Source organism: Danio rerio, chromosome 4 (genome assembly GCF_052040795.2).
Source record: "Danio rerio strain M-AB ecotype USA chromosome 4, GRCz13ab, whole genome shotgun sequence".
Taxonomy (NCBI): domain Eukaryota; kingdom Metazoa; phylum Chordata; class Actinopteri; order Cypriniformes; family Danionidae; genus Danio; species Danio rerio.
In genome coordinates this window covers 12829412-12851615 of record NC_141024.2, presented here as the reverse complement: position 1 = coordinate 12851615, position 22204 = coordinate 12829412, and the positions used below count along the sequence as shown (strand labels likewise).

The 22204-nt window shown below is 34.9% G+C and overlaps 2 protein-coding genes across 4 annotated transcripts; one reads left to right on the top strand and one right to left on the bottom strand.

Moving 5' to 3' along the window:
- Window positions 1-998: 998 nt before the first annotated feature.
- mkrn1 (makorin, ring finger protein, 1) lies at window positions 999-16588 on the bottom strand. 2 transcript variants are annotated; one of them, XM_087246008.2, is made up of 8 exons: window positions 16502-16588; window positions 15627-15755; window positions 8783-10517; window positions 6762-8570; window positions 4146-4360; window positions 3839-3949; window positions 2352-2496; window positions 999-2252 (listed from the first exon to the last, which is right to left on the bottom strand). In XM_087246008.2, the coding sequence occupies exons 4-8, from the start codon at window positions 7008-7010 to the stop codon at window positions 2040-2042; spliced, it is 933 nt and encodes a 310-aa protein (XP_087102134.2). In that variant the 5' UTR covers window positions 7011-8570; window positions 8783-10517; window positions 15627-15755; window positions 16502-16588; the 3' UTR covers window positions 999-2039.
- LOC147844655 (uncharacterized) lies at window positions 10368-21559 on the top strand. Of its 2 annotated transcripts, XM_087248130.2 has the most exons (5): window positions 10368-10505; window positions 11417-11468; window positions 18330-18698; window positions 19571-19697; window positions 19866-21559. In XM_087248130.2, the coding sequence occupies exons 3-5, from the start codon at window positions 18450-18452 to the stop codon at window positions 19895-19897; spliced, it is 408 nt and encodes a 135-aa protein (XP_087104256.2). In that variant the 5' UTR covers window positions 10368-10505; window positions 11417-11468; window positions 18330-18449; the 3' UTR covers window positions 19898-21559. The 2 variants fall into 2 exon arrangements, 1 of the variants encoding a protein (XP_087104256.2); XR_015482880.2 differs by lacking the exon at window positions 18330-18698 and having other exon boundaries at window positions 10447-10562; window positions 19866-20087.
- The last annotated feature ends 645 nt before the right edge of the window (window positions 21560-22204 follow it).

Below are 22204 nucleotides of genomic sequence, written 5' to 3'. Positions count from 1 at the left end.
CACAGCTAGTCATGCATTAGCCGATTCATGATTCACCAATCAGACGATTCCTAATGCACTATAAATACCCTAAGTTCCATCACAGCCATCTTCGTTTTGAAGGATCCCCCCCTTCCACCCTAACGCCTCCTTATTTAGATGGAAGGCACAATGGCCCAGTGGTTAGCACTGTTGCCTGACAGCAAGAATGTACCCTTACCAAGCCAGCCGACGTTTCTGTGTGGAGTTTACATGTTCTCTCCGTGCTCACATGGGTTTTCCCACCGTCCCAAAACATACAACTTAAGTCAATTGACTAAATCCAAATCAGCATTATAGATATGCTCCCAGTAAGTAGTTATCTCTTAAGAGCAATTCCTATCTGTTTATTAGCTAGTACTGCAGGGGACTTCTCGAGATCTACCCGAGCTCAAACTCCCCTCTCGCCTTGCAAACGGGAGGGAGCTCAGGGCTCTCTCCCGGGACAGCATGCCAAACACGCTTTACAATCAATCATCAGCTAACTCTTGAAACTACTTTTGAACAGTTATTTTATAGTGCAGTTTACACAATTTGTACTGTATTTTTAATGAAATAAATGCAGCTTTGGTGAACAGGAGAAGCTTATTTTAAAACATTTAAAAATCCTATTTCCCCCCCAAACTTTTGACCCGAAGTGATATTTAATAACAACATAGATAAAATGATACTTTTGATATATACATGATCTGTTTTCTATAAAGCAGCTTCAGAGATTAATTGCAGAAGTAGAAACAATGCATGAGGCATCTCCAAAGCAGTTTTTAAAATCACATTTGTTTGAAATACGATGTGCATTCAAGCACGATCCCTCACAGAAGCCTGATGTAGGACAGCAGGAACCAAGAATAGAAATAATGAGCATCATTTCTTGCGTTTTTCCCTTTTTCAGAGCATTGTAATACATTGAAACGTTAAACCTCGGAGGCTGTGAACAGTCTGTCAAACAAGAAAGAAGAAAATCAAGAAAAAGGATGCAATACTTTGATAATAAACTTTAATTTCAAGTTACATTGGATGGTTCTGAACCATAGAAAACGAGCACATTTCTGTATAAACATATGCATATCAACCAAGTTCGACAAGAACCGAATAACAATTGGGTGTTTGTGGTTCGACTACTGCCAGCTGAGCTTAATATGCAATACTCACTGAAGCGAAACAGATTTACAATTATTAGACAGTTAAACTGATGAACATTCAGCTTCGTATTTGAATGCAATTAAGTCGGCTATTTGGAAGTCCAGATTCACAAAGAATGGGCGCACTCAGTTCGTAGGGACGTCCCACAGGATACCACAGCTAATCAGGTACAGCTCAACGAGTACAAAAAAACAACTCGGTGGAAGAGAATAGAGGGAAGAACAAATGGACATTTACAATTAGGAATAAATGCTATGAGTCGCCCTTGGGAATGAGTGCATTTGTGAAATCGAGGAAGCTCCGAGACCACCACCATAACCACCACCTCCCACCCAGTCAGAATCAGTGCATGATGAAGGATATTTTTTAAAAATATCAGAAGCATCAACAGCCACCAGTTAGTGAAGTCAGACACAGTTGCTGTGTCCTCACAGTCAATGATAAACATGTTAAACCCACTCCCGAGATAAACCCGGCAAGCTAGATCTTTCCAATTATATATTTATATATAACTTAGTGTCCTTTCTTGTTTTTCAATTATTTGTTTTTTCCTCTTTAAACTTTTTCTAGTACGTTAACCAGACATGGACAGACTCACAGAATGGAGAAGGCTTACTAGAAAAGGTTTGCTTGTTTTCTTTTTTTTTAGCCTGAGAGCTATTTTTTAATGTCGTTTGACGTGTGTTTTAGATTCATTGAAATGAATTTGTTTTTTTTAATGGCCTGCTGAAAGGCACTGCCACAACACAGGGGGAAGACGCTACTGCCCATCAGTCACACGAGACAGTCCTGTCTAGTTTCTAACAGGGATTGAAATCGAGTAAATAGGGATGAGGGTTAGTTTAGGAGAAAATGAGCGAAGGACGGAGCGAGGCCTGCTATAGGTACAGCTCATAGTAATCGTCCAGCTCTTCGTGGAACAAATCCCACTCGTCCTCGGAGTCGGTGACGTCGTCGTCGGTTCCCGCAGCCAGAAGCATTAGGAGCATCTCGCTCAGCTCGAACCTCACCATCTCCTCGTCTTCGTTGTCGAAGGAGTCGCTGTTCTCCCGCTCGTCTAAAAGATCCCAGAGATGCGTCCGTCTGGTGTTCTGCAATACAGAGTCCATTAACGGCTCCGTTGCACATTGTAAAAGTAAATATGTTATGCTTTTATGCTATTTGGCACTAGCATCGAGTTGAAGCCTTACCCGGTTTCTTCCATTGGAGCCGTTCTGTCTCCTCTGGGGTTGAGGCTCTTCCAGACGCCCGTCAGGGAAAGCGTGCTTGTAAAAGCAGTTGGCTCCAAACGGACAGGTCCCACGGCCTTCATCAAAATATCGGCATGGTTTAGTTCTGAGAAGGTGGAAAAAACAGATTAGCTAAACAAATAGATCACAATTTGATAATAACAGTCTAGACGACCCACAGTTTGTTTCTGTCCTTTAATAACGTTTAATACTTAATTCTGATTGGTCAGTCGTGACGCTCCAAGGTAACAAACGGATCACAATTTTGATAATAATGGTCTATAATATTGTGCCTTTCCACAGCAGACGACCCACAAGTTTGACCTGATTGACGACCTGTCTGGAATACTTGATTCTAATTGGTCGTGACACTCCAAGATATGTTATTCTGAGATAACAACCACTGAAACAATACAGGCTCATTCGGGTACTTTTAATCATCAGTGAATACAAGATGCACCATCTTGTGACTAAATAATATGTAGGTTAGTGTAACATACTCTATTCAGGTGTTTTTACTTCTGTCAGCTTTGCATTTAATTAAAGAATTAGTAAGCTACTACAGTTAGAACAATGTTTAGTGTCTAATTTGTAGGTTTTGTGGCATGTTGGGCTTTATTCTGCGATAACAACCGCCTTATTACTCTCCAGTAAGTGTGCCTTGCATGTCTACAAATAGGAAAGCCAAAATATTTGGATCGCTCTCTTGTGGCTGGCAGCAGTACATGTTTTAATTTAAACTCCACCCTAGTCACCAAAGGACAACAAAACCTAGACTTCTAAAAAGGCATGCTAACTCCATTAGCATCTTTGAAGGCAAACGGCATTGCTTGCATTTTTCAGGTTTAAAATGTTAAATGTGATGCAGATAATTTCAACTACAGTGAACAGCAGATTATGTAATACTTCAGAAGTACTGGGGTATGTTCTATATATAATAAATAGTGGTGAAAAATGTTTATGGATCATGTTGGTTTTTTTTTGCAGCTTCAGCCTCATTTACCCTCATAGTCTGGACAAGAGAACACAGGATATTCTTTGGGAAGCCAACTTTAGTGGTCCATGGAGGGCAAAGAGTAATGGGTGAGTAAAAAACAAAACGTATTTATTATTTCTGAGGGGTGAACTGTTGGGTTATAGGAATACTTCACCTAAAAATGAAAGTTGTCACCATTTATTCTCCCATTACTGGTTTCTTTGTTTTGTTAAACACAAGAAGATATTTTGAAGAAAGCTGGAAACCTGTGACCATTTACTTCTGACCATTTACTTCTATAGTACTTGTTTTTCCTATTATGGAATTCAATGGTCACCAGCTTTCTTCAAAATATCTTCTATTGTTTTAGGAGAAACCGGGATATTCAAAGGTTTGGAATCCCTTAAAGGTGAATAAACAGCGAGTACATTTCAATTTCTGGGTGAAGTATCCCCTGTAAAAAAGTGCGTACCCCATGCCATCCTTGTACTTCTGAATGAGTTGCTGCTTTTCCTCCTTGTCCTCCACCCAGTATTCGCTTGGTATGACAAAGTTTGATGTAATTCGACACTCTGGGCAGGACCTGATGGAGAACATGTTACATTGTCACGAAAAAAAGGTTGTTAAACCATTTTCGCCAGCACCGATATTTAAAATAAGCACTGGACTATTAAAATTACTGTAATCAAAAGATAAAGAGCATAATATTACAGATCAGAGTCCCAGAATCCTACTTAACTTAATAGACGTTTAATTATCTTAAGGGCTTGAGGTCTTACTTTATGATCTTGCTCTCGAACTGCTTGGCGCTTCGCCATTTCCTGATGCACTTGAGGCAGTAGCAGTGGCAGCAGTTGGAGAGGATGCCGAAACGGCGTTCGCTAGGGTTGGTTTTCTCGAACACCACCTCCATACACACGCCGCACATCATGTCCTTGCTACGCTGGATGGCAAACGAGATTTCCATGTCCTTCTCGTGAGCTTCGATGCAAGCCTGCCATAAAAAATAATAATAAAATAAAAACAACAGAATAAGATTTGACTAAAACTAAAGGTGCCAGTTTACACCTGGTTTCAGGATGTGATCAGATTGACAAAAATCCAGCCTGTTGATGCTAAATACTTAAACATGCTAAATATTTAAATACAGGCTAAATACAAAAACACATAGGACTGGATTGCTCTCATAGAGTAATAGATCAGGTTGTCAAATGCATTTAAACAGACAGAAACAACCACCTACTGACTGACATACTACAACCCTTGTGCATGCTAATGGACATTTTTGTCTTTTTCTTTAGATTTGATGATAATAAACAGCATACATCATGGCCAGAATAAAGATATTATTGAACTTTTTGAATAACTTAACCTCATTTCCCTTCATAAATCTATTATATACTTAATATACAACAATAATTATGCTGATCTGGGTCCTAACTGTTAAGGCAATATTAGGTATCACTTTATTTTGATGGTCCATTTGAGTGTTAGTAGACTTTCTGCTTAATATCTGTTGATACTGCTGCTAAACAGACATTTAACTCACTATAAGAAACTTTGCAAGAACATGTCAACACACCCTAACTCCAATCTAACAGTCTACTTATTATCTAATGAGAATTAGTTGGCATGTAGATGCAATGTAACATAAATTCAACAAGCGGACCATCAAAATAAAGTGTGACCCAATATTTTATTCCAGCAACATTTAAGCAAAATGTACTACCAAACTATTTAATTAAAGAAAATTGTTGTCATTTTGGCCTGTGCAAAGTTTGACCTTATAGAATTCATAATTTAAATCATAATTTGCTCCACAAAAATAAAATCATAGCTGTTCTGCCCTCACTCCGGCGTCTCTCTTGCCAAAGCTAGACAGACAGATAAACTCTTTCCAACACGTGAGATTGTGAGAGAATGCTGCTTTATTCCATGCCACATTGAGTATGTTGAAACAGAGTGAAACTATGTAAAAAGATGTACATGAAATGAGCTATAGTTATCTATGTACATAACAATTATATCTGAGATCGAATATAAACACAAACAGATAAACACAAACTTACAGACAATGCTTCTACAGATGATCACAGGATGAGGGGATTGTACGTGTCTTCTTGTAGGGTGTTCTTTTCAAATGAGGCAAATAACTAATTCTAACTGTCAGAATGTTTCTATGGCAATAACAAATTAAAAGAAGCTAAATGACTAGGCATTAACTTATGGATTCTGAATACTAATATTTAGTAGATGATCCAGCACAATAGTTTTTTTAATTACATTTTCTGCTGTTGAGATCTGCTGGCCAGATTTATTAATTGTGTGTTTATTGTATATTATAATGGATAGGATGTGTTTTGTATGTATTTGTCTGTGTGTATTAGATTGTGTATGTGACACTAGGCATGGGACGATAACCGGTTTCAAGGTTTACCGCAGTTTGGAAAAGTAAAGGTACTAAATCCGCAAAAAAAAAAAAAAGATGATATACCTTTCCTAAGGTATATGTACAGGTTTTTTTTCATGTGATGTAAAGAAATCTGTGTTTTTGAAACTAATGAAGACAGCACTAGTCAATGATTTATTTTAATTACTTAACCTGACGTGTTTACTGTTCCAAAATATTATAAATATTTCCTAAAATGAAATATTTTGTGTTTAATGGGGAAAGAAAGTTGTTTTTTACCCAGACATTTAAAAAGAATATGTTTTAGAGCAGTAATCACAATACTGTGATACCATGGTATTTTTATCCAAGTCTTATCATACCGCCAGAAACTTATACTGGCCCATGACTGTGACACTCCACAAAATATAATGCATCAAAATACTTTTCAAAGAATGCATTTTATTTTATTGATTATTTTTTCATTAAAAAACAACAGCAGTGGCATCACTGTGATTTAAAGAGTCAAAACCTTTAAATTAATGCATTTATGTAGTTATCAAGTCTGAGACTTAAGGAATCCATATTAATTGATTTAAAAATCAAAAACCTGCTGCTCTCTGTACTGTTTTTTTTCTTTGCATGTAAATACCTCAAGCCTTTTTAGCAATACTAGATTAAAAGTTCATAAGAAAAACTCCTATCCACCCATAAAGAATATATAACTGAAAAGTGGTCAGAACTGGACTAAAGAAAAGTGTGTAACTCAATGTGTTTAAATTCTTAAAAAATAATAACGAAATAAAATAAATGTCATCCAAAGGTTAATAAGTCGATGGTACAAACATAATAATTATAAAAATCAGTGGTGCAATGTGAAAAAAATAAATAATTGATCAATAAAATTGCACTAAAGAGTGTGGACCATGTGTAAACAGGAACTTGTCTACCTCCTCTATTTGGGATCTGATTGGCTAAACACATCAGGTGTAAACGGTCTACTCACCCTGATGTGTTGCGAGCGCTGAGAGGTGTCGGACGGGTGGAGCACCTGTAGGCCGCACATGTCGCAAACGTCGCCGTGGAGGTAGGCACAGTTAAGGCCATAGCGACATTCGCCAACAGCGGCGTATGGGCAAAGCTGCTTCTTCATTTCTTTGTTGGCTTGTTCTTTCTCGTACTCTTCTTCGATGAGAGGACCGGGCCCCTCACACAGCACTGGGTCAGCTGTGAGGAGAGGGGGGAAAGAAACCATTTTAGGGTTTAGTAACTAACATCCTGGGATTGGGATAGAAAAATTACCACATTTAGAAGTATAGGGATGTGTGATCTTGGATAAAAAAAAAAATTAAAAACTTGATAGTAAATAAATTAGTAAATGAAACGATCATAATAATTACATTTAAATTCATTAGGATGATTTTTTAGGACTGCATACAATATGATAAAGAAATTACAAGAATATATAAATACAAAACAGCAAAGATATAAAGGAAATAAACTATGTATTAAGGTTTTCTGGGCAGTCTAACAGTACTCAGAAACAAAAATCTAAATGTAAACACAAAACTGGACTGTCTTTATTCCGTAAGTAATTAAATCCAATTCCTCTTCGATGATGATTATGATAATAATAATAATTTTTAATGCTGAAATGGTTGATGGTGTATTTTTATTTAATGCCATGTTGACACAAAGGCTATTTTCATGGCAAGAACACCAATACATATGAATTAATACATAGACATTTAAAAACAGGAAACAAATGAATACGTCAATTAGATTTTTAATGTTAATACGTGATTAAAAAAAAAAAGTAAAAATCCTGGTGAAACTTTACTGAATATCTGCTTTAAGTGATTTCAATTCGAGCCTCCTGCAGTCCTCTAATGGTTTAAACCTTCCTTAAAACATGTGTAATTGATCAACTTTCATTTGATTGTGGTTCTACTTTGCTGTGAATCACATATCCTGAACTGACTCCAGTGAAACTCTCTATTCTGCAGCCCTGTTCTGTGGTGTGAGCTAAAAAAACACCGATCCATTTTTTGAGTCAATGCTAGTGAAGTCATAGATTTTGCTGATGTATTTGGTGTTCTGCCCATGTAACGCTGGAAGTGAAGCACCTGCTTGCCCGAATGTAGGAGTGTTGGCTGCTGCCCAAAGACTAGGAAAAGTACAGCACTGTTACTTCAGCTCTTTGCTGATGAAGTCAGCTTTTAAGATGAATGTAAGTGGGTCTGGGCCAGCAAGAACAAGAGAGAGCAGGGGTAGAGCACAGCCGGAGATCTGCTGCGTGTGCTGGGTCAGTCCAAGTTTAGTAAAGGAGACTGTTATTCAGGCTGCATTACAGAACAGCTAGTTGTGATTGTATGAGCAGCATTTGAAGTGGTCATAAAATGGCGATGAAATGCACCTGCGGACACACTCGAAGAATCTGCCAAGTTGTGATGTTGCTTAGCAACTGTAAGAAGCCTACAGTTGGGTTAATGGGCTTTATTAATACAGTTGAAGTCGGAATTATTTGCCCTCCTGAATTATTTGTATTTGTTCTCCGTAATTTCGGTTTAAAAGAAATAAGATGTTGTTCAACACATTTCTAATCACTGATTTGTTTTATCTTCGCCATGATGACAGTATATACTATTCTACTAGATTTATTTCAAGATACTAGTATGCAGCTTAAAGTGACATTTAAAGGCTTCATTTTGTTAATTAGGCAAGTTACAGTAATTAGGGATGTCATTGTATAATGATGGTTTGTTCTGTGGACAATCAAAAACAAATATTGCTTAAGGGTGCTAATATTATTGACCTTCAAATTAAAACTGCTTTTATTCTAGCCAAAATAAAACAAATAAGGCTTTCTCCTGAAGAAAAAAATACTATAGTAAATACTGTGAAAAAAATTGTGCTCTGTTTAATGTAATTTGGGAAATACTTGAAAAAGAAAACAAATTCACGAGGGCTAATAATTTTGATTTCGACTATACATGGCAAGGATATTTTAGTCTTATATTTCAACACAATTTCACAACAATTCGTAACTTTTTGATTTAGTGGTAAATTCGTACAAATCTAATTCATCCAATTTAGTACAACTTGCTCATCACCCAATGATGGTTGGGTTTAGAGGTGGGGTAGGATGCCACGCCTCATTTTTAAAAATCGACTGAACTCGTACAAATTAGCCACTAAACGTACAAAACGTAGAATACTTTCTCGTGAGCTCAGGCTGAATATTTATATATCATGACCGTATTTATGTATATATTGAATTTGCCGTTTAGCAATTGTTTGCTCATTTTTATGCATTTTACTTTCAGCTTTTATTTTGGTTTTAATATTTCTGTTAGTTAGCTGAAGTAATTTAAATTAAATGTAAATATTTTTTCAGCATTATTTAAATAAAAAAATACAGTTTTAGTGTACATTAAGAAATATTAACATTGCTATAAATGGGTTGTTGCTAGATCAGATATAGTTGTGAAAATGATTTACATTATGTATTAAATTTTCCAATAATTGTATTTTATTAACGTCTACTCCCACACCAATCCTAAACCCAACTGTCACAGTATCGTATAAACAGTAGTTGTACCGAGTATTATTTATGTTATCTAATAAATTACCCAATAAATTGTATTTTAACGTCTGCCCCTACCCTAAACGTCACAGTAATGTAAAAATATTCATTATTGTTATACAGTGTCATACAAAATTCTTCTATGTTGATGTACATGTTGCACTTCCAGTCATCCGTGTATCCTATCTAAAAGGGCATTGTAATTTTTTAATGAACACTCACATTTAATCTGATGTTAACCACAGCTTTTATTTTCTGGTATTTTATCATCATAGAGTTGGCTTCCTATGGTGAGTTTGAACAGCGTTTCTCTGTGTTACTCCCAGGGTCATGGGTTTGATACCCAAGGAATGCACATACTGATAAAGCATGAAGCTTGAATGCACTTGCTTTGGGGAATAAAAAAGGTGTCTGCCAACTGCACAAGTATAAATAAAACACCCCAAACCATGGTAAAAGCCTATAAAGACTTAAGTGATGTAGTGAAAACACGATAAAGACCAAGAATATTCAACTTCTCAATATCAGTTAATCCATCATGATACGCAGCATTTAAAATAAAATGGTTCATGTTTATTTTGACAATGTTTTAAGATTAAATTTATTAGTTTATGATCACAATAAATCCTAAATCAAAAAGTGAACTAATGCACAGAATATCTAAATTAAACTAGAATAACAACCACTGTCTGTTAACTGTTACTTCACTAAATGTTAACAGATGGAACAGTAATTAATGATTGAATTGGAAAAAAAGAAATCCAATTCAATTCGAATCAGAGTAATAAAATCCTGACACATTTAATCAAATTTATTCAACAGGAAGTGAGGACAAGAACGCCACAAAAGTAGTAAGCTGATCATAATACCAGCCTTCATATTGTACACCAACTGCTTGGCTTATCTATTGGCACCATGTTTTCACAGATTGTCTTGGCTGAGCATCTTTCCCTGCCACACTCACCCCTCCCGCAGTAGGGCTGCCCTGGCACGAACTCGGCGGCATTGACCCAGTCCACTGCCCCTGAGCCTTGGGGCTTCTCCTGGGCGCCGGTCGTGCCACCTGGCCCATCAGACACGGGTTCAGGAGTGCCAGCAAGGGGAGCAGCGGTCAGCGGCATCGACGGCTTCGAACTGGGGACTTCGTCTTGCTTGGAAGGTTTGGTATGTTCATACCTAGGGCACAATGCAAATTGAATGAAAACTGAGCTGATGCAGTAGGTAAGCCGTGCAAAGAAAACGCTGCTCTAGGCCTTTGTGGTTATTCTGAAATGAGATGAAAAATGAGAAGAAAGAAAATTGTTATTTGTTTATAATAGATATCAAATGTATTGCATTTTTATTAATATTAATACCCTGAAATAACATATTTAAAGGGATAGTTCACCCAAATATGAAGAATCTGTCATTTACTCACTGCTCTTAACCTGCTCTTAATGTTTTGCAATAGTTTTTTATATAAATATTATTGCTTTTGTATTATTGTTAATGCCTTGAAATAACACATTTAAAGGGATAGTTCACCCAAATGTGAAGATTCTGTTATCATATTTTGAAGAATGTTGAATCTATTGACTTGCATGGGATTCGTTTTTCATACTATGGATGTCAATGGTTACAGGTTTCCATACTTTTTCAAAATAACTTGTGTTGAACAGAATAAAAAAACTCATAAAGGTTTATAACCACTTGAGGATGGGGAAACAGTTAAGAAATGTACATTTTTGAGTGAACTGCCACTTTAAGTGAGTGGTAAATCTTCAAAGAGACAGTTCACCTAAAATGTTTTTGCACCCGCTGATTTCTATTTATAAAAATGGGTATTGTCAATTGTCTGGTTTCCAACATTCTTCAAAATATCTTCTTTTGTGTTCAACAGAAGAAACTCATACAAGTTTAATTTCACTTTAGGGAGAATAAATGGAGAGTAATATTGAATTTTTGGATAAACTATCTATTTACATTAAAACGGTGTTCTCAGATAATATTGTTCATTTAATATAGTATAAGATGGGCATTTTAGAAAAATGTCTTTAACAATCTTTAAAATGCTGTGTTTTTTTTTTTTTTCATAGGTGTCAGAGTGTTTGCCACTGCAGATGTTTTCTCAAGCTGTCACAAACCATGGTGAGTACATGTGTTGTTCACCTTCATAGTGCAGCAGTTAAATATGACAGAAGTGATTCATTTATAGACGTAATACTTGCGAGTGTGTTTTATAGTGCAGGCCGTCTACTTATATCAGCATACACATTTCAAAACGTGAAATAAAATATAAGAAAAGGATTCTAGGTTAACTGATCAACCTTACTAATTCTTTGTGTGTAAGAACAGGTTTTTATGTAGTGTTAGGTTGTTAGTATTTCAAAAAACATTCTTTTTTTTTTTTTTTTTTAAAGAGCTTGGCTTTCATGTGCAATGGTTGTAAGGCAATCAATCCATTTGAAATCCATTTACAGACTTTCATTTAGCAAGAATGTATTTGTAAAGTATAATTAGTTTTTAAATATCATTTTAAAAATGCAGAGTTGCACATAATATTACTCATATCAACACTGGCATATTGTGATATTGGTTTATTGTTGTTGTTTATGGATTTTCAGGTTTGTGTTTCATGATTGTTTGTGTTCTGTGAAAACCAAACCCATGACTTTGCTTTTGCAAGCTGTCTGAAACGTCTTTTGAGCAACACAAACAGACACTGTAGTAAATAAACGAATTAATAAATGCAATGTGTGTCACAGGTACTGCAAAATTGAATATTAACACTGATTATTTCATAATAGCTCTGGTATAATAGAAGACTTTAAGGGTCCAGAAGTTTTGGTGTCTGCATCAAATTAAATTTGCGAAAGTGATTTTGTTAACACAGAAACCATATTGAATGCAAGTGTTGACTTAGTTTCCAACAACTTGAAAATATTATAAGTGTTTGTTTGTTTTGAGCTTCATGCCATTTAATGCTATTTTTGGATTAACAGCACTGTTAAAAATCTCTTCAAACGAATCTACTATGTTTTAATTCTATGAGGAATTCATTTTATTCAATTCAACAGAATGTGCTTCATAGTTTAAAGTGCAAAATATGAGTGCAATAATGCAATATCTTTATTAAGCATAATAGATTTTATGTGAAGTGCTAATGCCTTTAATGATACAGATCATCCTAAAGCATCTTTCATTTTATTTTTCTTGATTTAAGTACCTATATTATCGATAACAATAATAAGGATGAAAACAAAATATGTGCTTGAACATAGGTTTATTATATTTTAAAATATAATGGAGACAATATAAAATAAACTACATATCTTAAGTATGAAAACGGATAAACACAGGATAGTGGTATTTTATTTAGTATGTTTTGTTAGTTTATATAAATACTTGCATTTTAGGGATGCACTGTGATTCTTAATATTGTAATCCTTTTAATAATTAAATAAAATATTTTGTCTCACAAAAAAAACATTAAACTAAAGACATTAACAAATATAATCATTTAAATATATTTCTTAAAATATTATTTAATAAAAATGCTAATATATACAAAATTTACACCAAAAAAAAAGTCACCTATTATAAATCATATTACTAAAGTAGTTTAGATATTATATTATTATTGTGATAAAATACTGTTTATTTATCGTTTAAAAAAGAAGGAATAGTTTTCCCCAATATGCACAAACTAAACCATTAGTTCTGATAACCAACAAGTCTGAACACCCCCTGTCATAACACACAGTTTAGTGCCTGACCTTTAGCATTCCCATTACTCCCCAACAAATCACGCCTCAATGCTCTCCTTATGCATCTAGAGACCCCTCCATCCTCAATCCTCCGGGGTCATCCAGCCCTATTCTCGCCCCGTGCGTGTTTGTGCGCGTGTGTCAGCCTATATGCGGGGGTGGGGGGGTGTTCGCATAAATAAATGACTCGGTGGCGGAAACACAAGTGGCTACTGCAGAATGGCAGCATGAACCGAATGAACCTGACGGCGGTAGCAACAGCAGAGCGCGTGAGAGAGCAAGAGAGAGAGAGAGAGAGATGCATGTTAACACATTGAGGTTATGTAATTGCCATGCAGGCTGCAACGCTGCTCTATTTGGCCCCCAGATCGGTGGGGGTGGAGGGAGTTTAGAAGGAGACAGCAAAGATAGACACAAAGCAGCAATGGAGAATCCGTCTATAATGAAGCATACATTGAGGCCCATTCCACACACGCTTAATGAACACTGGACGACCCCCTAGCATCCCTAAAAATATGCGGTGAGCCCCATATGGAGACAAAAGCATCCCTGCGACCTCCCCGTGTCAACAATACAACTCTGTCAGACATCAATCTAAACCCAGACAGCACGTATTTAAGCTCAAGACGCAGAATCCACAGGAACTGGAATTCTGTAATAGTATTTAAGCTAGTGAGTCCTGCATTTTTAAACAAAAAAAGTTAGCTTTTCAAATGTTATGTTTTTTGTTTATTTTATTAGGAACAAATTTATGGTATATATTATATTTATGGTATATATATTTATTTATTTATTTAAATGTTAATTGTTATACATTTTCAGTCCAAATACTTGCTAACATGCTAACAAATTGTATGCTTTTATTTTCAGAAATCATGTCAAATTTTTACATCACTCGCCATAATATTTACATAATATATGCATGCACTGTGCATATTTATTATGTATATATATAAATACACACATCATGCATGTATATATTTGAGACATGTCATTTTTAGATGGTCCAATCAGGGCAAAATAAATGACAATGTTCATGCAAAACAAATATATAATTAGAAATGCTGTCTGGTGTAATACATATTTGTCTTAAATATTAAATATGGCATATCATGCAATCAGGATGATAATAATAATAATAATAATAATTCTTCCTGCTTTGGGTGTGTGTATTCATATATATATATATATATATATATATATATATATATAAATTTTACCCCTGATTTATTCACTTTTGCATTTTATATAAGCGTGTATACACATTAGACAGACACATATTATGTAAATGCAAACTTTTATTTTGAATGCGATTAATCACCATTAATCATTCCACAAAAGTCTAGTTACAGAAATCAGATATTTATGCTGAAGACCCTGAATCCATAGGAAACAGACCTTAGGAGGAGAGTAAGAGGGAGCTCTCAGTCAGATGTAATGCTGTCATAGAGCAGCCATCGCCAAACAAAGACATTCCCATAGTGCCGAGCTGGGGGCAGCAGTTACTATGGGGATACACTTGACCGCAGACAGATATGAGACAAACATTGTCTGAACTGTCTGGCTCACAGGCTAATTTTTACACCGCTTCAAGCACCTGTGCACTTGACTGCATTGGCCAAAGGTGGTTGGCTTGTTGGCTAGTTTGTTTCGAGTGCACTTTTTGGCGTTTACGTAGATTAAAACATCAAGTACACTTGAAAATATTTACGTTTTTTTTTTACGTTTTTTTTTTGTTTGTTTTTTTTTTAAACACAAATGAGGAAATTTGGAAGAATTAGGGTAAAACAATACTAAGAAGTTAAACGCGGTTTCCAACATTCTTCAAAATATCTTATTTATAAAAAATAATCAAAATAAAATATAAAACGCAAACAAGTTTGATGCAAGTAAATTTTTAAGTAATTTTCATGTTTGACTCAAAATAAAGAAACAAAAAAGGTCTGCAAATTGTTCATTTGCATTTATGTGGTCTATAGATATAGATACCCGAACATGCAAATGATGCATTTGGAGGCCACTTCTATATTAGTGCATTTTATTTCTATGCATATAATATTAATCTAACAGAAATGCATTGGACAATTACTCATTTTCATTTATTTTAAAGAGATATGCTAAGAAATGTATTCTTTTATGCCATATTTTATTTTTAAAATGTTAAACTCTTCAAACGTAAATAGGGAGAGGGTTAAAAACACACGTTTTCGACAAAAACCTCTACAGATTTAGGAAGAACTAAATAATGTCTTGGATAAACTGCCTCTTTAAGAAAGCAACTAACCCAACAACTTGTTTACAAAAAAATTCCGCGTCTCAGATGTCGCAGGCATGTAATGAAGCAACACACAACGCTTCTCAGAAGCCCTGCTTACCGCTACTGCATTTAAACCCGCTCACGTGTTACGCTCTCCAGCACAGAAATACAGATTACATTACCTTTGATGTTATGCAAGATCTGTTCAGATCTGGTCATGAGCGCCAGCGGATGTTTTGATGCACATTATAATGCAACACATTACATCATTGTGTCTCATACCTGCAACGGTCCCCGAAAGCACAGCATCCCTTTTGGAAGAACTTGCAGATCATGGTTTGCTTGCAGCTGCTGAGGTCGTGTGAATATCGACAGTTCTCACCCTCTTTGCAAAGCCCGTGCATGAAATACCTAGAAATGAAGGATGGCTTTGAGACTGGCCTTGATTGGTGCCACTGAAATATAATCTAGCTATCCGAAGGTTAATAAACAAGATTTTCATAACAAAATATTATTAAGATCCAGGTCATATTAATATAAAAACGACTTTAGAAGGACATGACTATAATATGCATTACACTGACCACATATTTTATATGGATAGACTTAATTAGTTCTTCATATGTGCGTTTATTTGACAATAGTGCTAATGTAAACATTGCATATTACTTGTGCTTTAAGTCGTGTTATACCTTTGACTGTGTGGCTAAATAAAAACGTACATTTTGTAAAGTCATGACTAGACTTGGATAAAGCCTGATAAATTAATTCATTAGCATAAATCATCAAGGCTGACACTGACACATTGGCTGAATCCCAGAATAGTAAACTCAAGGTTTTATTTTATGGCTTCCTAGCTGTCAAACTGGCTGCATTATGAGGAAGATGCGCTGTCGTGTTGTTTTGAACAAACTCGGATGTCGCAGAGATAAACACTAACAGAGGAAGAAAGAAACGCAAAAAAACAGCCGCTGTCGGACTGATCTGTGCGTTACAATAACAAACACACACTCTCACACACACACTCATCCAGTTCAGCACAAAGACAGCGGCGATAACCGAAGCCTCGTCATCGACGCACAGACAGCCGTTTGTGTTTTATATTAGTGACCGTTTCGTTTTATTATAAGCGCGTTTATCGGCGTATTTCCACTAACCTGCAGGTTACGTGCTTCGTCCAGCCTCCGATAACTGCTGGAGCCGCTGTTGACGCTGCCGCTGCCTCCGCCATTGCTGTTTATGTTGAAGCCTTAGCACCCGGATCTTCCGGAAAGCGGCCGTTCTGCGCTCGGCCATTTTCGGAAAACCGAAGCCGCATTACGTGATCGAATGTTTTCGGTGAACAAAAAAAGCCGCAGAGTGGTCGGGTGTTTTCGGGAAACCGAAGATAAACCAAGACCCAAGAGAAAAAAAATTTCATCTAACTCCATTCCGTTGTAAACTTTCACAAACCGACTGAAAAATGTCAGATATTGAATCAATTATAGAGCCATAAAAAACACAATGTATAAAATATTCAATAATTAACAAATCATCCAGACATTAAACAGAAACTTTGTAAGGGGTTAGATAAAACCATATTTTTTAAAACAAACCATACAATTGTTTTTTGCATTCTCACCCTTCATTATTTTTAAAGCCTCTGCATAGGTGGCAAACTCCTTTTTAAAGACGATCAAACAAGGAGCTCATTCATTTTCTTTTCGGCTTAGTCCCTTTAATAATCTGGTGTCACCACAGTGGAATGAACCACCAACTCATCGAGCACGTTTTTACGCTGCGGATGCCTTTCCAGCCTCAACCCATCACTGGGAAACATCCATACTCTCTTATTCACATACATACACTACGGACAATTTAGCTTAACCAATTCACACACATGTCTTTGGACTTGTGGGGGAAACAGGGGAACCGGGGGGAAACCCACATGAACACAGGGAGAACATGCAAACTCCACATAGAAATACCCCAGCCGAGGCTCAAACCAGCACAATTACATTCATTCATTTATTTTCTTTTTGGCTTGGTCCCTTTATTAATCAGAGATTGTAATGACCTGCCAACTTATCCAACATATGCTTTATGCAGCAGATGCCCTTCCATCTGCAACCCATCACTGGCAAACACCCATACACTCATTCACACACATACACTAAGGACAATTTAGCCTACCCAATTCATATAGCGCGTGTCTTTGGACTTTGGAGCAGACCCACATGAACAGGTGGAGAACATGCAAACTCCACACAGAAATGCCAACTGACCCAGCCGAGCCAGTACTTACCACTGAGCCACCGTGTTGCCCAATAATAATAATAACAATAATAATTATATTAGTTATTTCTGAAGGATCATGTGACTCTGAAGACTGGAATAATGATTAATGATGCTGAAAAATCTTCATTAAAATTAATCATATTAAAAATCCTAAACGTTTGACCGGTAGTGTGTATAAAATTAGCAATAATATTATTGACTTCAACTGTACATTCTCAAAAAAAAACAAAAAACAAGTTTAATCTAAGCTAATAAGTGAAATCACCCTGCTATCATCTATTGCTGAGGTAACTACTGACTGATTTCTCAATGGCTCTGAAATACATGCAGAATTAGACATCTTGTTCGTCTTTGTTTCATGTCAATCAAACTACCTTGCCTGTCACCACTCGTGGTTTAAACTTTTTCGAATCTTTAAAGACCGAAACCCAGTGCTTGGTTACCAAATATTACACCCCTCAAACATTGTGAAGTCAAAGAAAAGAGAAAAAGCAAACCAAATAGCATTACACGTTTACCTGAATAGAACGTTTTTTCAGAGCACATAGAAAAATATCAGTCATTTGTTTGGAATTCGACTTTTATAGACGTCCTTATTGACAATATACACTGTGTCTAATGACCGTCACTAAGGAGAACCGTATGCAGGTTATTTGTAATATTCTTCGCGCATGGTAACTAATAATCCTGCATACGTTTTGTTTTTAGAACACAGATGCAGTCATCGGAAAATACATCCAAGAAGAAGTCAAACAGCACAAAAGTGAGGTGGTTGTTATGCTTTATAAGCGGCTGTTTGAGCCGGTCTCGGTGCTCTTGTTTTAGAGGATGTCAATTATGAAGCACAGCTGGATTCTTGCTCTTTTTCTGGCTCAAGCATCTTCCAGCCTGCTAGGGATGATGTTGAGGAAAGATGGTCAAGTTTGGGGTGCTGGTAATGGAGAAAAGCATGCACTTTACCGTAGGTTTGATGAATACGAGAGCAGCGGAGGTTTTGAATCAGACTATTTTGAAGGTTTCGGATCAGGGTTTAATGATGTTCCTCAACATGATTATGGTCAGTTCAACTCGGACACGGTAAGAATACTTATTAATATGTGTGAATCTTTTTTTTTATTTTATTAATTTTTTTTATTGGACACTAAATGTTTTAATGTTGTCTACATTATTTTGGAAACAATAATGAAAATGTTATCTTATTTTAAGCAGTGGTATTTCATTGTTGAAATGCTTTTGTGTAGTTTTTATTAGGAGTTTGAATTACTTTAAATTATTTTTGATTTCTCAGTTTTTTTGTTGCTGTTTTTCATATTTATATGACTATATACACGTGTAGTTTTTTTGTTTTGTTTTTATACATTTTTGTTGTTGTTTTAGTTATTTTAATACACAGAGTTAAACTAAGTAAAATAATTTTCCTGCCAATTACAATTGTTTTATTATTTTATTCCTGCAAATATTTATTTGTTTAAATATTTATTTATTTCAAGTAACAAAATGGTTTGTTTTATGGATTAAGTGTGTTAATGATAAAAAAAGCATTAGTATTATTTTAAAAAGATTATTAGTAATATTATTATCATCATTATTAATATTACCCCATTCTTGATATTTTAATCTTCCTACTTTTTTCTTACCTACATTTAAAAATAAAAACATGTTAAATTTAGTGTTTCTTGGCAATAGTTTGTAATTGAAATTTACGAGCAATTTCTGAGTAAAAATAATTTCTCTGCTTATTTCTATAATGTATAATGCATCAAGTTAAACTAAATGAAAATGTACATATTTTCTTGGCAATTACTTTTATTTAGGCTTATTTCAGTAATTTATTTTATTAATTTCCCTATTATAATTCTCATTTCGCCCTCAGTTTTGCCCTTTATTTTTATGATATTGGGCTGCTTTAATATCTGTATCAATAATTCTCATTCATATTTTCTCTATAGTCTGGTTGCAGATCCATCGAGACAAAGGCATGCAGTGAGCAGCCGGATTGTGCAGGATGTCTGGGTTTATATTCCTGTAATCTTGCCGTTGGAAAGTGCCAGCTGAAAGGACTCTCTCGAAAATCAGGTAAGTGGAAAATAAAATATAAATGTGTTAAATACTTGTTATATAGGATACATATAATAATAGTATGTCATTAGCATCAATGACTATCAATGCTGTCGGGTTAAACTGTATAATTCTTTAATTATGACCGTTTTAATCATAGCTCTATCATTTAATTTATCTTTGCAGGGGGATTCCACCAAAGTTTAAAAGATGTCTGAGCACCGGAAATATGTTTAAAATGCTGTTTCTTAATTCCTTTCATAATAGAAACAAAAGTGGATGACTGCTTGTTAGAAAAACATATTTCTTGTACATTTTTGTGACTCCCTTTATGTTTCTTTTTTCTGGATATTTCTGGTATTTAATCTGTGCATTAATATTTCAATAAATTTACCCAAGTAGTTTTAGTGCTTTTTATGTCTTTCTTTATATAATATATAAATATAGAGTACAATCAGAGAGAATAGAGAGAGCTGACAGAAAGTTTTGCAACTATAACTTTAAGAAAAGTAATTATATGTATAAATAAATTTGAAATGTGCAGCCATGAGGCAATGTGATATAAAAAAACAGTGTATGTAATAAATATAGTTCATATCAGTTACTTTAGAGGTATAATAGTATTGCACACGTTTACCCATATCAAATGTAATGGAAGTTTATAGACATGCATTTGGGGAAGTTCAAGTTCTCAGGAAAAGTGTTTTGCAATTTTTAAAGCGTGCTTAATAATATGCAGTGATGTCTTCATAAGGATATTATCAGCTGCACAGCAAAGCAGGAGGAAATCACACATATCCGATAGATTGAATGTAACAAATGTTCATATTTCAAAGGTAAATGACAATTTGTTCATTGATTCTTGTCAAAGCAGGATTAGAACTGTCATTTATGTTTATTGTTATTCGTACAAAAATAATAAATAATGATTTTTTAAAAAGTAAAACACTATAAATTATATAGAGTTGTTCTAATAAGTGTTCTAAAAAGCACTGCATTGTGTAGCAGTTTATAGTGGCCAATCTATATTTGTTTTGTAATATACAATAGATTTTTAAGACATGTGAATGTGACAAACATATATTAAATATATATAATAAAAAATGTCATCAATAATAACATTTGATTTATAACAGTTTTATTGATTTTTACTAAATATTTCTACATGTATTTCCGCTTAAAAATTCTCAGTTTTGCTGGATCTACTGCTTTTACCAGGTCCGTGTTTCTGGGAAGTGGATTGTAGACAATATAATCCATTGCATGGAGGACAGCTACAACAGCCTCTTCATCCTGTCCAAAAGCTTTGTTCAGAGCGAATGGTGCAACTGTTCTTCACTCAGCATGTATAGGGCCATCAATGTAAACGATGACTCTCTGGTTTTCGCTTTGTTAGAGCCCATACTGACAAACTCTCTGCTCAAGAAGGAGAGGAGGAAGGAGGAGGAAGATGTACCTGCAGTGGCTTAGGGCTATTCTGCAGAGTGTAGACCAAAGCAAGATTTTAAAGGATGTGGCTGCTGAAATTGCTGACTCGTGTCCTCAGGTGCCTCTTAAGGAATAAAGATCTGTTTATTATATTTGTTAAAAAAAATGTGATTCAGAAAAATACTTTACAATCCTTCATAGGTCATAGATTTGTTAGTTGTTGATGTTTTTTAAGTGTGAGATACAAATAATATTGTGGCCATGAAAAGTCTTCATTCTGAAATAATTAGCCTACATCTCCATCTACTGGTAAACTTTGGAAGTGGGTCAAACATGAGAACTATAAAGTGAGAAATATAAGTTTGTAATAATTGTGCTGTGAAATAAAATATGTAAATAAAATATGTACATATAAATATACAAATTTAAATAAAATACTGATAAATGTGAAATGGTGTCTGTCTTATGCATTTTACTCCTATAATATTAATAATAATAATAATAACCATTATTTTTATTATTATTAACAGCCTTATTGACAATTATATAGATACGACTTAATATAGGCCATAACATATATCAAGTGATTTTATTTCTACAGATATTACTTATTTTTAAGCCTAATGTAGCCTTGTCTTTTTGAACAGTTGAATATTTTTAAAGGTAAAACTTGACAAACAAATAAATCCTGAGGAAGCTAAAAAAAAATGTATATTCATATGATACGTAGTTTGCCAATAAAGCTATAAATCATTAGTTCATGCAAAAAAAATTACATTCCCCTAAAATATCATTGAATAGCTACAGTTCAAGTAAGAACAGTTTTAGTGCAGCATGTTGCACACTACATTATCCGTTGATTATCTGGATTGTCAGTGTTCATACAACCATTGGTTTTTGGAGATCACAATTTCAAGATGTCAAGAGATCACAATTAAGATTTCCAGACGTTTTTCTATTATAAATTAAATTAGAGAGGTATCATTTAAAATTGTTAATAATATTCATCCTGTAAAACAGATAATTGCAAAATTTAGTAAAGATGCTGATTTAAAATGTGCTTTCTGTAATGATAAAGAAGAGAGTATTGTTCATTT

Bases quoted from the DNA above. Each gene is read 5' to 3' on its own strand.
- mkrn1 (XM_087246008.2), bottom strand. From the start codon at position 7,010: ATGGTTTCTTTCCCCCCTCTCCTCACAGCTGACCCAGTGCTGTGTGAG. The intron at 3,950-4,145 runs GTAAGACCTCAA...GTTCTCCATCAG, and splicing joins TTCGAGAGCAAGATCATAAA to GTCCTGCCCAGAGTGTCGAA. The intron at 2,253-2,351 runs GTAAGGCTTCAA...TCTGTATTGCAG, and splicing joins GCTCCAATGGAAGAAACCGG to AACACCAGACGGACGCATCT.
- LOC147844655 (XM_087248130.2), top strand. From the start codon at position 18,450: ATGTCAATTATGAAGCACAGCTGGATTCTTGCTCTTTTTCTGGCTCAA. The intron at 18,699-19,570 runs GTAAGAATACTT...TTTTCTCTATAG, and splicing joins GTCAGTTCAACTCGGACACG to TCTGGTTGCAGATCCATCGA. The intron at 19,698-19,865 runs GTAAGTGGAAAA...TTATCTTTGCAG, and splicing joins AGGACTCTCTCGAAAATCAG to GGGGATTCCACCAAAGTTTA.